The following is a 15,213-nucleotide window of genomic DNA, read 5'->3' as shown; positions in this document are numbered from 1 at the left end:
AAAAAAAAAAAAAAGAATATCATGCTGGTTATTAAAATGTAAGTTTTACAGAGGCCAGTGGTATGAGGTACCTCCAAAGATATAGTCGAGAAAATGTACATAAAGGTTATTAGGCACTTGTAAATGAGTGACCACCGGAGTTATTTTCCTAAAGCATAGATAGTCACAGATTGTCAAAAGTGCCCATTTTGTGTCCTTTGATATATGGTGACTTTGTGTTCAGCAAACATTTATCAAACTTGTATTATGTGCCCTACACAGTGCTAGATGCTAGAATTACATTGGTGTCTAAGATAAGACCTGTCCCTCTTGGATTTTATCATTTATAGGAAAGACATAGGAGTTCAAGTTTGCCCAGTGTGTTGAGTAAATGTCCTAACTACCACAGGCTCTTGGCGAAAACCATATAAACTGCATTATTTATCCATAGCTCAGCCTCTCCCGTCCTCTCTGTAATCCCCCACCTCAGGGTAACTATGGTTTAAGAAAAAATATATTGAAAGGATGCAGTTAGGTATCTGAATCTCCAGGAGCCCATTAATAAGCATGTGTGGTGCATGACACTGGGGAAAAGATCAGGAACCCCTGACTTATGGGACATGACATTCACATCTGTGTTTGTAAGCCAGACCATGGTCTTGAGTACAAACCCACATTAAACAAAAAAAAAAATGCTTTTGTTTGTTTAATTAAATGAAACAATCCTACGTTTTAATTACCTTGCTTTTTGTTTCTAGGTCCAGGGGCAAGTTCATCCTACTCTTGAGTCTAGTGATGATGCTCTTCAGTATGTTGAAGAATTAATTTTGCAGCTATTAAATATGCTATGCCAAGCTCAGCCCCGAAGTGTTTCAGATGTAGAGGTATGATAAATTGGCCTTGTATTTACTTTATATATATCTAATCTGTGTGTTTATTGTAACTTCAGTGAAAGAGGAGTTTGCTCTTCAGTTTCACAACATAAATATATGATGTTTAAAAACATGAAGACTGGATTTATTTTAGCTTTGTATTGGGTATGATAGCATGTTTATATTTTAGCTGTCAAATTATTCCATGTTTTGCTTTGAATAAAAAATGAGTGTTTGTTGGTCTCTAAACACTCCTTAATGCTAGAATGATATATATACTTATACCTTTAAGAGTGGACTATGTCCAAACGTTATTTTTGTTTGTAAAGCCAGGTATCCTTTCAAAAACATTTTAGTTAATTTTTTGATCTTCAGGTGTTACATGTATTTTAGATAATAAGTGGACCCCTTTCCACAAATTGGAAGAGGGGGAAATACCTAAAAATCTAAGAAGGAAGTTTTATAATGTCTTACAAAGATGACATGGCCCCTGCCTTGTTAGGGGTTGTAACTTAGTGGAGAAACAGGTAGGTGTATGAGCAATAAAATAATGTGATGTACTATGAGTAACGGAGATGTGGGAAAGTTTAAAAGGGGCAAATTAATAATATGGGCTTTGGGGCTCAGGATTAGCCTCTCAGTAACAGGCATGTAAATTGATTTCTGAAGGAGTCAAAACTTTGAGAGGAGAAGAAAGAAGGTTTGAAGTACTAAATGTAGAAAATGGAAGATAGAGCTGGAAAAATGAAAGTTGTTTTATGGCAATGATGAAGGATCGTTTCACTTTAAAGACCTTGAACGTATAGCGGTACAAATCTTTGGGTTTCTGTGATATTTCTTTTGCAGTACTCAAGTATGGGCATAAAAAAGATAGTTGAGTTGAATGGTATTTCACTATGGATATACAATGGAAGAACAGTAGGGCAGAGGAATTGTGGAAATTAGTAATCAGTGCTTTATAGTCCTTTTCAGAACACAACACACATAGAATACAATAATGATTTTATGGCACACAGTGAATGGCGAGGAGGCATCTCTATCTATCGCAGGCCCTGCTCTGTTCCCCTGAGGGCTGAGGGATTCATATATAGGCATATCCAATTGAGAAACTCTGCTGAAAAGTACATCAGAGAATCTCAATTGGATAAGGAATAAAGTGAAATGTAATAATAGCTGATATTTGAGTACTTGCTGCAGTATCATGCACTAGTCTAAACAATTCTCTTTTATATTTCAAGTTTTTAATAAGATGGTGCTGTTTTTTTCCCTTAGTAGAATGTAAACTCCAGGAATTTTTTTCTTGTTCACTGCCAGATTCCCACCACCTAGAACAATGTCTGGCACTGAGAAGGCACTCAGGAAATATATGTTGAATGAATAAATGTGGAAACTGAAGCCCAGAAAGGTTAAGTTGCCCAAGGTCACAGCTAATAAATAATGAAGCCAAGACTTTTCTGGGGCAAACATTCCGCTAAACTATTCTGCCAGGTAGGAGAGAGCAGGCAGATTGGAAAAACATGGAGGGAACAGGGTTTTGAATTTCTCAATAAGGTCAGAGAACTGGTAGCGCTAGAATACCTGAGTGAGAGAAATAGAAGAATAGATTGGAATCAGAGACAGTTGTTGGAATGTAAGATTTCTGTGATAATGTGGTTACAAAAGAGGGTGTGGTTGTGTGTTGGTGGCTGGACTCGAGGTGATGAATTAGGAGGCCATGGTATTTTACGTGTCCTTAATGTAGACAATATTAAGTTACAGAGGATGATGACCAGACTTTGTGTGAGCAGAAAAAAGTGATGTTCCAGAAGCAGCTTATGGAGTGGAACAGAAACTAAATCCACCCTCATGTGGGCTTGGGGCCAAGGGCAGTTTCTGCTCTAGAAGTCTTCACGGGACATCCAGGTTTCAGCTGAGCAAAGAGATATTAATAAGGAACATTCAGTTACAGAGGTTGTGGATGTAGAAAAGGTTGTGTACTATGGAATAGTAATTTACTTTGATTACTGAAGTAATTCAAAGCAGATTATTTTTTATCCTATTTTTTCATTGAATTGTAAGGTCAAATTCCTTTTATTCATAATTTCTTTTAGGCACTAATTACATTGGGCTTCAGAGTAGATATTGACTAGAACTGATTGCCTGACTCTTCTCATTAAGAATTCCATTTGCTCTTTTGGATCCTAGTTAGGTTCTCCCACAGTGCTTATAAAACGTAACATCCAACCCTATGCCTACTGTATTAGAATGGAATTAACAGATCTTGTCTTGCTTATCGTGCCAATGTTGGTACATCCCAGGAATTTTCTAGTTTGATAACATTGCATTCTCAAATTCAGCTCTTTGCAGATATGTTGTACTATATCCATGTTTACCTAATTTCCTCCTTTTAATTAATATAGAAACTAATTTACAATTTTCTAGTATTGAAGGAGATGATGATGAAGTCTCAAAAGTGAATCTCTCCGTCTTCCACTTGCACAGATTTAATCAATATATAGGAACTGAAGACTAAATAATATAGGGTATTTCATAGTTTTTAAATACTCACTTAGAAAACTTCTGAGATAGCAGATATTTACCCTATGTCCTGCCTTGTTATTTTTAAACATTTCACCAGGGCCCTTAAAATAGATATAGCCATGTGATAATTCCAGTGAGCTGGCTTTGGTGTTGGGAATGATTTTCTTAATGAGAATGTATGACAGTAATACAAATAGCAATCAGTTGTGTAATAGGTTTTGTAACTACAAAGTACTGTTGTATACATCCTTATGTCCTTACAACAACCCTGTGGAGTAGTTGTGATTCTCCTTATTTTATATAATAGACAATTAACCTCAACTGGTAGAGCAGACTTAAAAAAAAAGTTGGAAACCTGGGTTTTTACCAGTCAATAGTCAAATACCTTTCTTTCTGTACCATTCCTGGAAGGGTATTTAGATAAGAATATGGAGATATAGAGATATTTAGATGACTATAATTGTATAATGTTATCTTAGATTCTTTTATCAGGAAATAATTTTCCATTTTCTTCATTCATTAGGATTCTTTATTTTTTAAATGTATTTCTTTAATTTTAAAAACACATTTGTGGCACTCTCTATTAAAATAATAAGGGTCATGAATTTAGCAAGTCTTCCAAATACATTCTGGGGTACGATTTTATCAAAATTAAAAAAATTTTTTGAGGGCCATATAAAAATGTACTATAAAATTAGATTAATCCGAGCTAATGGAATATATGCATTTTTTTATCTTTCTAAAGAATACATTTTGATTACTTCAATGTATAAGCATAATTCAGAGTAGAGTGGCAATTCTTGCTTAATATTTGGCCCCTATGGAATTTGTTTTAATGAAAAATTAAAAATGGTTTTTAGTTGCCCTATAGTTTTAGGAAAATAGATACTTCAGAAGTGCTGGAAACTGATGGATTACATACTTTTCTATAATTTTGCTAATTAAGAAGTTTTAAGTTGTATAAAGATCATCACAAATTGTAAACTATAATAGTCCAAATGAATGGGATTTTGTTTTATCGATGTAGCCAATATTCACTCCTCCATGCCACCAATATCTGAGTGTCGATTAGTCAGGCAGTGTTCCAGATGGATAAGGAAGGCTCTGGGCAGCAGAGGGGTATATATTATTTGGCCCTGTCTTTTCAAAGATAGTTTATAAAAATTACTACAATCTGGTTCTCCCTCTCCTTGTTTTCTATACTTAATCTCTTAAAAGAATAGAAGCAAAAACTAGTAGTATTTTTTGTGTGATATTGTATTTTCCTAATAAAGTAATTTCTTATGTTTTGTCCTTTCATAATTGTACTTGTCCTTTATTTCTCTCTGGTTGACTTGACTGACTTCCATGTGTAAGGTCTTTCCTGTTTTCCTTTCTAGCCTGTGTGCCCTGTTTTTAACCAACTTTCATTTCTTAGAACACTGATACATTTTTCTTTTCATTTAACTCAGGTTTTCTTGGACTCTTTTATCTTAGACTTTTTTTTTTCCATGAGTCATATCCTAAAAATTTTTTAAGTTTGCTTTTCTTTTCCATTCTTTTTTTGTTAAACTCTTTTTCATCCTAAAGAATCCTTATGTCTAATAAGTTTTCCATTAACATTTAGATTTCCCAAGTAATTTCTCCATATTTTCTACCTTTCTAGAAAAAAAAAAATCTCCCACACATTCTAAGCCTTTATTACTATTAATAAAATTTTAAAAGTACCTGTGGCTTGGATTTTTGCACTGAAGTGCATGTGTAGGGATTTTCATAGGTCCTAGAATATTTGTATTGGAATTGATCTTCAATATTATCTATATAGACCCCTTTATTATGTAAAGCAAAAGACAAGGTTCTGCTAATAAGAGACAGAGCTGAATCTCAAACCTACCTTTTTTTGTATCTCATTTATTTTTTCCAAGCCCTAAATGTTAAGATGGAGTTTCTTATTTCAAACAAGTGAAATTATTAATCTTAAAAGTAGCAGAGTAATACAGTTCTAATTCATGACTCTTTCATTAATCATTCCTCCTCGGGCTGCCTTACTGTAAAAAAAATTTTTAAGTAATTATAAAAAATTTTATTTTGCTCTAAAATTATAATTAAATTTACCACTATAAGAGATAAAGTATTTCTTTCAACTTGACCTTTCCACATTCAAAGCACCTTTTTTGACCCTACCAAATCTTTTCCTATACATTCTGACCCTTGATGTTACATATGTATATATAGTTGGTAATTTGATTCCAGTAATACACTAATAAATAAGTTTAAAGTGTGTACATTATTATTATGTTTTCTCTCTTGCCTTCTCTTTTGTCATTCCTGATTTTCTTTCCCTTTCTTTCTTAAAACATTAGATAAACTTGGAATTAGATGGATGAAATTGAGATGGGAAGGGATTGCTTTTCTATTTTCGCTTTCTTCCACCTCAATCCCTGCCTACAGTTTGCTGTGTAATTCCAGCAATGATTTCTTTTCAGAGACAGTATACTTGGAATTGTCAGATTGAGTTCAGCTTCTGTTCTCTTCTACTTTTCTATCACCACTGTACACCAGTGCTTTTTAGACTGTAGGTCGTCACCCATTAGTAAATTACAAAATCACTTTAGTGTATTGCCCAGCTAACATTTTTTTTAATAAATAGAAGATATCGATGCATTGCATATAATCAGGGCAGGTTTTGTTTTATGAAGTTTTGTTCCAGTTTAGTATGTGTGTGATGTGTAAGGGTGTAATGTAAAATGTATTAAGAATTTATTATTTCTTACTATGAGTTGAGGTTAAAAAAAAAAAAAGTCAGCAAGCTACAGGGCCATACCATTATAAGGTTTGTACCATGGTTATACCCATTTAAAACCATTGGTGTGAAAATTTTAATTAGGAGCCATGGCAAAGTTAGTCTTAAATCTCTTAATTTTCATTTTTGGATTAACAAGCCTATAGTGTTGACTTGAAAAAGGAAAAGAATTTTTGTTTCTGATGTTACTTTCTACCCTTTCTCCTTCCCTTTTTTCCTTTTACGCCTGCCAACCCCCCCCTCTACCCCCAATATTTTGGACCTTTGTATTGCCTTTATTATATGAGGGTACAGTATCCTGGTAAATAGCTTTTCAGCTGAGCATTTGAAAAAGTTTGTAAACTCCATTTTTAACTACAATAAACCCTTTCAATACACCTCTAATTCCATTTATTAGAATTAAAATGATCACTTCTTATATTCTGCAGTTGATTTTGCCTTGAACATAGATGATGAGCAAGTTTATTAAACTTGAATGGGTTAAACTTCCTCAGTTTATAAATTTGTTCTTAGTATGTCTTGGAATAAATATGCCCCCCTCCTCCCTGTATCACATGGAAATCTCATTTTTATTTTCCATTTTAATAGCAACTGACAAAACTTTTTATTTAGATTTATAATCAGGAGTGATGTTTAATTTTATCTAGTTGACTACTAAATACTGAGTAATTAAAAATCCGTGTGTTAAAATTATGTAATAGCGACCTCTACTGGTTTTAATTATGGCTTCCTGTTTTAAAAACTTGAGGATGAAAGTAGTACCTTTTGTTTGAAGTGAATTTCATTAGTTTATTAAAGTGGGGAAATTCCATTTTTACAATAACGTGAGGTGTTTCACTTTCAATGGAAATTCTAACGAATAAATGCTAAAAATTACAATGAAGTATTTTGTTAATAGTTAATGACCTATGGAGGATTCAGACTCTAATGATGAGCTACAGTGTACGACTATTAAAATTGCTGTTACCAATGTAAACCCTTGATTTCCATTATTTGTAAATAGTTTTGAAGTCAAGTACTTTTGCATGATGGATAAAGAAAAAAAAATTCTTAAGTTACTTCAAGTGCAAAATGTTACTTGAGTTTGTCATTGGTAAGGACAAATGAATGAGAATTGGATTTAGATATTTACTTCTTGAGCTTTGGTCTTGTAACTTGAATTTCTATGTAAGTAATGTTTAAAATGGCTTCTACTCATTCTTGTCATTAGCTTTATCACAGTGAAGTTGAAATTCAGAAAGTGATTTCCCCCCTAGATAATACAAGGAATGTTTAGTCTCTTAATTGCCACTAATACATTGACAGTTACAGTTTTCTCTTACCTTAAGTATGTTTGTAGTATAAGTTGTGCCACATGTGAAAAGTCTGCTTTTGGTATTCTTTGATTTTAAAAGTAAATTGTGAGCGAAGAGTACTGTTTAATATATTTGTTGCTTAGTTGTTAATTTTCCTATTTTCCAAGGAACGTGTTCAAAAAAGTTTCCCTCATCCAATTGATAAGTGGGCAATAGCTGATGCCCAATCGGCTATTGAAAAGAGGAAACGAAGAAACCCTTTATCTCTCCCAGTAGAAAAAATTCATCCTTTATTAAAGGTAAAGCTGAACTACTGCCTTTTTGCCTTTTAAAAACAAAATAAAACCCATAATTTTCAAACACCAAGAGTATATTTTATGGATAATAGTCAAGTAAAGGGTAAAATTTTCTCATTTTAATTTTTCTAGGAATTCATGTCATGGGGTGGGGGGATGATATTATAGTAGGAAAGTGTAAGTTAGGCAATATGATTTAAAGTCATTTTATACCAACAGTAATAGTCAAGCAAATTGAAAGAATTAAGAAAAGTTGTAATTGTGGATGTTCATCTCAGATATTAGTAGAACCTCAAAGAGAAGTTATAAAACCCCTTTTTTGTTGGTTAGACCTGAATGTCCCTATAAATCCTTCAGATCTTAGTCCTTCACATCATTAGATGCGTAGGGACCTTTGTGAGACTGCCATAGAGTTATGTGTAATCTTTGAACAAAAATTCCCTAAAGGTCACCTAAACCATCCAGTCCTACTTGTCATTTAAGTCAGTCAGTTAAATTTCTCCAGAACTGGTAGAAAGAATAACTGCTGGAAACTCTAATAATGATATTTGTATTTTATTTAATACAATGAATAAACTATTGATTAATTCACATTAAAAATATAAGTATTATAATAATTAAAACCTTAATACTTTTGATATCAATAATTTTGTACTCACCATAATACAAGCAAAATGCTAATGCTTACATTATCTCTAAATTTTATTACTGAGCAAAGTTATTATCATCACCCCCAGTTTGTAGGTGAGGTAAGTGAGGCAGAAAGTGATTATGTAACTTTTAGTCCAAGTTAACAGGGCTAGTCAGCCACACAAAGTCCATGCTTTCTTTGAAGTCTAACAATAGGACTCTTAACTTTTTATCACCATTGTTGTTCAGTAAGACATAGCATCATTTATTGTTTTTTTTCCATAGAAACTATCTAGATACCAGGAATGAGCTACTAGGGTTTTGGGAAGCCCAGGTTCCTTTGGAAATAAGGATAAAGGCATAAGGCTAGCTAGTAGATATTCCCATATACCAATAATATATTAACTCTTGTTCTGCATAAAGAAAATACCTCTTTTGTCATAGTTAATTCCAGGTATTATGAATTAGGTAACAATGAGCATTTCCCTTCCTCCCCCAAATTTGGGCTTCCCTTCCTAAGTTAAGGATTATCTATTTAGTAATTTGTACTTCTTAGGTATTTTACATGATCATAGGTAATTTTGCCATACCTTTTCTTAGCTTACATTTTTAAATAGCAATATGTATATTATTCATAGATGAACCACTTAAAGTTAAATGGTGTTGATAATCACAGACCTCGGTAAAAGTTAAACTAAATTGTATGCATGTTTTTTTAATCACTGTGTCAAATTTATAGTATATGATTTTTAAACATGCTTTTCTTTTAATTTTTCAGGAGGTCCTAGGTTATAAAATTGACCACCAGGTTTCTGTTTATATAGTAGCAGTATTAGAATATATTTCTGCAGACATTTTAAAGCTGGTGGGGAATTATGTACGAAATATACGGCATTATGAAATTACAAAACAAGATATTAAAGTAGCAATGTGTGCTGATAAGGTAGGATACTGATCTTCTATAAGTTTTGTTCTTAAATTTTTATTTGTGACTTATTAGATGCTAACATTCTATTCAGACAGAATAAAACTGTATATTAATGTGTCAGAGTGTATTTCCAATAATCTAATAGCAAGTACTCAAGATACCACTTTACGGAAATAGAGTATTATACACAGTATTAAGATGTGTTTAAATGTGTCATGCAATTTTTCTTTTATGTGTTTCTGCAAGTAGGGTTAATAACAGTAATATCTCTTATTAGTAAATTTCTTAAAATTTTATTTGGATTAGAAGACTTAGAAGGTTATGGATTTACTTGAAAATAATTTTTGAAAATGTAAAAATACTAAACTCTTGAGAGTTTTACTTCAATACCTAGCTTTCTTTAGCAAATACTTATGTGGTTTTAATCTAATAGTATTAAGAGCAAGCATTTTTGAAAGTTAAGCATATATGTGACTCATTTCATTTGGTCCTTATGATACTGCCCTGTGATACTGCCCTATGATACTGCCTTCTCTACATTTTGTGAATGGGAAACTGAAGTTCAGAGAGGTAAAGAAATTGGTTAAGAATATTATGAGACATTTCAAAGCCTAGATTTGACCTTCAGATCTGTCTGAATCTGAAGTTTCAGTCATTGCACTAATACCTCAGTATTTTCATTTTATAAAAATGACTTGGTAGAAAAGAAAATATTTTCTAATGAAGTACTTCATTCCATTTTTTTCCTTATTATACTCTTCTTGATTTGGAATATTCTTTCTGATTCTGAGTCCACTTAACTATGTTTTAGTATTTATTTGTTCTTTTAGAATGTGATTGTATAGCGTGAAAATCACTTGATCTGATGAAGGATTTCAAATGTTTTCATATTTTTAAATGAATAAGTATTTGGTTTTCAAAACAATTATTTTTCAATGAATATAAAATATATGATACTTTTAAATGACTCAGATAAATAAAATATTTTTGAGTTACATACTGTGCTCACACAGGGAGGCGATATAAGAGAAGTATAAAACAAGGTTTCAGAGTTGATGAAGGGATACTTATATTTGTGCAACAAGTAATACAAGATAAGATTTTTTTTTTATTGTTATGGGGATAATGAGGTAGAAGTTCACAGAAGGGGAGAGGTAAGGTTCAGCAAGAGTAATAATAGTAGACTTCTTGGAAAAAAACAGGACTTGTTTTGATCAATTTCTAACAAATGTAGGTAAAGAAGCCAACCAGAAGGCTATAAGAATTATTCAAATATGAGGTGGTAAGGCCCTAGACTGAAGTGGTGATGGCAACGGTATAAAACAAGAAAACTAAGATATAAATTCAAGATAGGATTTGGGAACAAATCAGAAGTAATAAGTTAACAAGAGAGAGAGAGAGACAGATACTACTATTGATAGAAAACTTGGAGGAGTCAGTTTGTGATGCCATATGTAGAGTTCTGTTTTAGAGAAGCTGTGGAGGGGGCAGTGGCAATGCATCCAAGAAGAAATAATTGTGTGTTTGCTTTTTGTCATTTAAGAACTGTATTCAAAGAATAACTTAGGGTGCTTCACTTCAAATGTGACTATAGATTCATATTTGATTATACTTTTTTTATATCTCTGACTATGTAGGTATTGATGGATATGTTTCATCAAGATGTAGAAGATATAAATATATTATCTTTAACTGATGAAGAACCTTCCACCTCAGGAGAGCAAACTTACTATGATTTGGTAAAAGCATTTATGGCAGAAATTCGACAATACATAAGGGAGCTAAATTTAATTATAAAAGTTTTTAGAGAGCCCTTTGTCTCCAACTCAAAATTGTTTTCAGCTAATGTAAGTATCATGGTGTATATGTATATCATTGCATGTGTTGTTAATTTTATATGACCAATGACGTTTGACTTTGTATAATTCATGATCGCTAATTTGTCTACTTTTTAATTGTGAGTTTTAATTCATAGTGACTATGATCACAAATAAAGTTGCTACAACCATTTCAATAAATTAACATCAGAAATTAAAAGACAAAATCTAAGGTAGACTGATTGTATAAGTGCAAATGAATTCACAGAGTCTTCCATGTACTTCAAAGAATAAAGCCTCTTGTTTAAGTGGGAGAATTTTTAACTCATTTGAGTCATTCAACCAATACTTCATCAGTGCTGCCTATATTGTTAGGTACCATATTTAGCAATGGGGACTCGAAGATGAATAAGAAACAATTCCTTCCCTCAAGTTTAATCTCAAAACGGAGATGTAAACTTTAAATTGCAGGGCAACCAACCGTGTGGGAGAAGATATTTGCAAACAATACCTCCAATAAGGGGGTAATATCCAAAATATATAAGAAACTCATGGAACTCATACAACTCAACAACAATAAAACAAAACATCCAATTAAAAAATGGGCAGAGGACCTGAACAGACACTTCTCCCAAGAAAACATACAAATGGCCAACAGATATGTGAAAAAAATGCTCAAATTCACTTAGGGGAATGCAAATCAAAACCACAGGAGATAATCACCTCACACCTGTTAGAATGGCTATCATAAACAAGAAAAATAATAAGTGCTAGAGAATCTGTGGAGAAAAAGGAACTCTCATACACTGCTGGTGGGAATGTAAATTGGTACAGCCACTATGGTGAAAAGTATGGATGTTCCTCAAAAAATTAAGAATAGAATTACCATATGACCCAATAATCCCTCTTCTGGGTATCTACCCCCAAAATCTGAAAACATTTATCCATAAAGTTATATATACCCCGATGTTCACTGCAGCATTACTCATGGTGGCCAAGACATGGAAACAACCAAAGTGCCCTTCCATAGATGAGGATGAAGAAGATGTGGTACATATACACAATGGAATATTACTCAGCATAAGAAAAGATGAAATACTGCCATATACAACAACATGAATGGATCTTGAGATTATAATGCTAAGCGAAATAAGTCAAAGAGAAAAAGTCAAGAACCATATGACTTTACTCATATGTAGGATATAAAACTGAAAACAACAAAGAAACAGAAACTCATAGACACAGACAACAGTTTAGTGGTTACCAGAGGGGAAGTAGGAAGGTGAAAGAAGAGGGTATAGAGGGTAAAATGTATGGTAATGGAAGGAGAATTGTCTTTGGGTGGTGAACACACAATGCAATACATGTAGTCTGACAATGAACTTCGCGAACTCATCCTAGAAAAAGTGCTATATACCTCATAGCTGAATATCACTACAGTCACCCTCCAAGTACTCCCCTTGGGAAGCTATGCACCGATGCCAGTGCTTAGTCCACCCTTCAATTATGAATTTGTTCATTATGAATTTGTACCAACTGGACAAACCAAGTTCACTATTTGGAAGTGCTGAAAAGGCTGCGTGAAAAAGTTAGATGAGGGCCGGCCGAGTGGCGCGTTGGTTAAGACCTGGCTTGGGACACCAGATGGCCCTGGTTCGGATCCCATATATGAGGGCCAGTGACACTGCCCTCCACAGCTAAGATGCTGAACAACAGCTCGACCTGGAGCTGGGCTGCTGTGAGTTGCCGGCGATGGTGTGGGCTGCAGTCCCCTGCTGCAGTGGGCTGCCATAAGCTACCGTGTGTAGCCGGCAGCCAGCGTGAGCGGCCAGCAGCCACAGTGAGCAGCCATCCAGAAGCCGGCAGACTGATCTGCCTTTCCCGGGAAGAGCGCAATGATGGTGCCAACATGGGCCAGTGCAGCAACATCCTCCACAACTAGACTGAAGAACAAAACAACAGCAACTTGTCTGTTCCCCTTCTCTCGATTCCCCGATTAAACCTTTAAAAAAAAAAAAAAGAAAGAAACTACCATTTGTTGAATTTCCATATAATACCATAAAAGGGTATTTACTCCATTCATGGGAAATGTCCAAACAGGCAAATCAGTAGAGATAGAGAGTAGATTGGTGGTTGCCAGTGACAGGGGAGGAGAAGACTGGAGAGTGCTGCTAATGGGTACAAGCTTTCTTTTTGGGGTGGTGATGTTTTGGAATTTGATAGTGCTGATGATTGAACAGCTTTGTGAAATATATGAAAACCATTGAATAGTACCCTCAAAAAGGGTGAATTTTATGGCGTATGACTTCTATCTCAATAAAGAAGCTGTATAAAAAAAGAAAAGCGTATCCACAATTATTTGAATAGACTATTACTATTAGAATACTTCTTCCTTTTCCACCTTTACACCTATCTGTGTAAAGCTAGATTTTCTCCATATGCTTAAATTAAAACAATGAACCACAACAGATTGAATGTGGAAATATGTATGAAAATCCAGCTGTCTTCTATTAAACTAGATGTTAGAGATTTGCAAAAACATTAGAATGTTATTTTTCTCACTAAATTTTTGTTTGATTTAGAAAAATGTAGTTACTTCTCATAAAAATGCTATTTGTTATTAATGTTTAAAAATTTTCTTGGTTTTAATTTCTAATATAGTAAATATAGATGATAGATTATAATTATAAACAAAAGCCCTTTAGAGTCTTCAGTAATTTTTAAGAGTGTGAATGAGTATTGAGACCAAAAAGTTTGAGAACCCACTGACTTAGAGAAATGTAATTGCAAATTGTACATTATTGCAAAAGAAATTCTTTAATTACCTTTTACTTCTATTTGTAAGTCATTAAAATTTCTCACTGTATCTGTATTGACTAAAAATGTTTTTATTATACAATCTAACTGAATTAATATGTTTTTTCTCCCAACAGGATGTAGAAAATATATTTAGTCGGATAGTAGATATACATGAACTTAGTGTAAAATTACTGGGCCATATAGAAGATACTGTAGAAATGACTGATGAATGCAGTCCCCATCCATTAGTAGGAAGCTGCTTTGAAGACTTAGCAGAGGTAAGTACTTTAGTTATATACCCAAACAAATCTGCATAAAAGCTCTACATTTCCATTAAAATTGGAATCTTCTTGTTTCCAGCTAAAGCCATAGGTATTATCTGTTGCCTACTCAGCTTTCTTGTCCATTCCTCAGAGGGTCATTGTCAACAGTTGTTTTTATTATCTTACAAAACACAGAAAAAGTAGTCTTTCATCTATTATAAAAAAGCAGATCCCATAGAGGGGAGGCATTTACAACCGACACTCAATTGTCTGTCTTAACATAGCAAACCTAAGAAAAGTCCATGAGTGCCTTATTAATGAAAAGACTATAGAACTTGGATATGAGATCAAACTACTTGTGTTCCAGTCTAAACTCTGCCACTTATTAATTTTATGTGACTGGCGGCAATTTATTTCACATCTTGAAATCTCGGTATCTATATCTGTAAAATAATAATTATAGGACTCAGGATTCTTGTGAAAATTAACTAAAATAACCTACCTGAAATAGCTACTAACCACCTTCACACAGTAAGTTACTCAATCTATGATAACTACATTATTAAGAATATTACATTGTTTTGTACACCTGAAACTAATAATAAAAAATATAAAAAAGGAGGGGTGAAATGAATAAGAAAGAAGTCCAGGACCTAGATGATTCAGATATCATGGGCGTAGAAAAATGGTTGCCCTCGCCTTGGATTTTTTCAAATGGCTAAAATATATGAGTTAGTCCTAATAAGTTAACATTGATAATCATTTGGAGATTTCTAGCTCTTTCATTGTCGTCACTCTAAAATCCACTGTCTTTTACTATAACACAGGATTGAGTTTGTAAAACATAAAAGAATTTAATACTTTCAGGCAAAATAGTATGGTAAGTTTAAGCTTCACTACAGCCCTTCTAGCTTCAAACACACAAAAGTCAATAGAGCATTTTAAAAAAAGGAGTACACATGACAAAACTCAGAAACAAGATCAGAAATGGAGGGCCGGCCGAGTGGCATGTTGGTTAAAAGCTGGCTTGGG

General features: G+C 33.5%; 1 protein-coding gene across 3 annotated transcripts in view; it reads left to right on the top strand.

The window, feature by feature from the left end:
- SOS1 (SOS Ras/Rac guanine nucleotide exchange factor 1) overlaps positions 1 to 15,213 on the top strand; it is a 132,029-nt gene that overhangs the window by 48,246 nt on the left and 68,570 nt on the right. For 2 of the 3 annotated variants that reach the window (XM_019647799.1, XM_019647797.1), the window contains exons 2-6: positions 738 to 863; positions 7,616 to 7,747; positions 9,153 to 9,317; positions 10,940 to 11,149; positions 14,053 to 14,196. In XM_019647799.1, coding sequence (XP_019503344.1) covers positions 738 to 863; positions 7,616 to 7,747; positions 9,153 to 9,317; positions 10,940 to 11,149; positions 14,053 to 14,196 — 777 coding nt within the window. The remainder of the gene's footprint in view (positions 1 to 737; positions 864 to 7,615; positions 7,748 to 9,152; positions 9,318 to 10,939; positions 11,150 to 14,052; positions 14,197 to 15,213) is intronic. The other variant, XM_019647800.1, reaches the window with a different exon arrangement.

This window comes from Hipposideros armiger, unplaced genomic scaffold, assembly GCF_001890085.2.
Source record: "Hipposideros armiger isolate ML-2016 unplaced genomic scaffold, ASM189008v1 scaffold_116, whole genome shotgun sequence".
Taxonomy (NCBI): Eukaryota; Metazoa; Chordata; class Mammalia; order Chiroptera; family Hipposideridae; genus Hipposideros; species Hipposideros armiger.
This window is presented reverse-complemented; position numbering and strand designations above follow the sequence as displayed.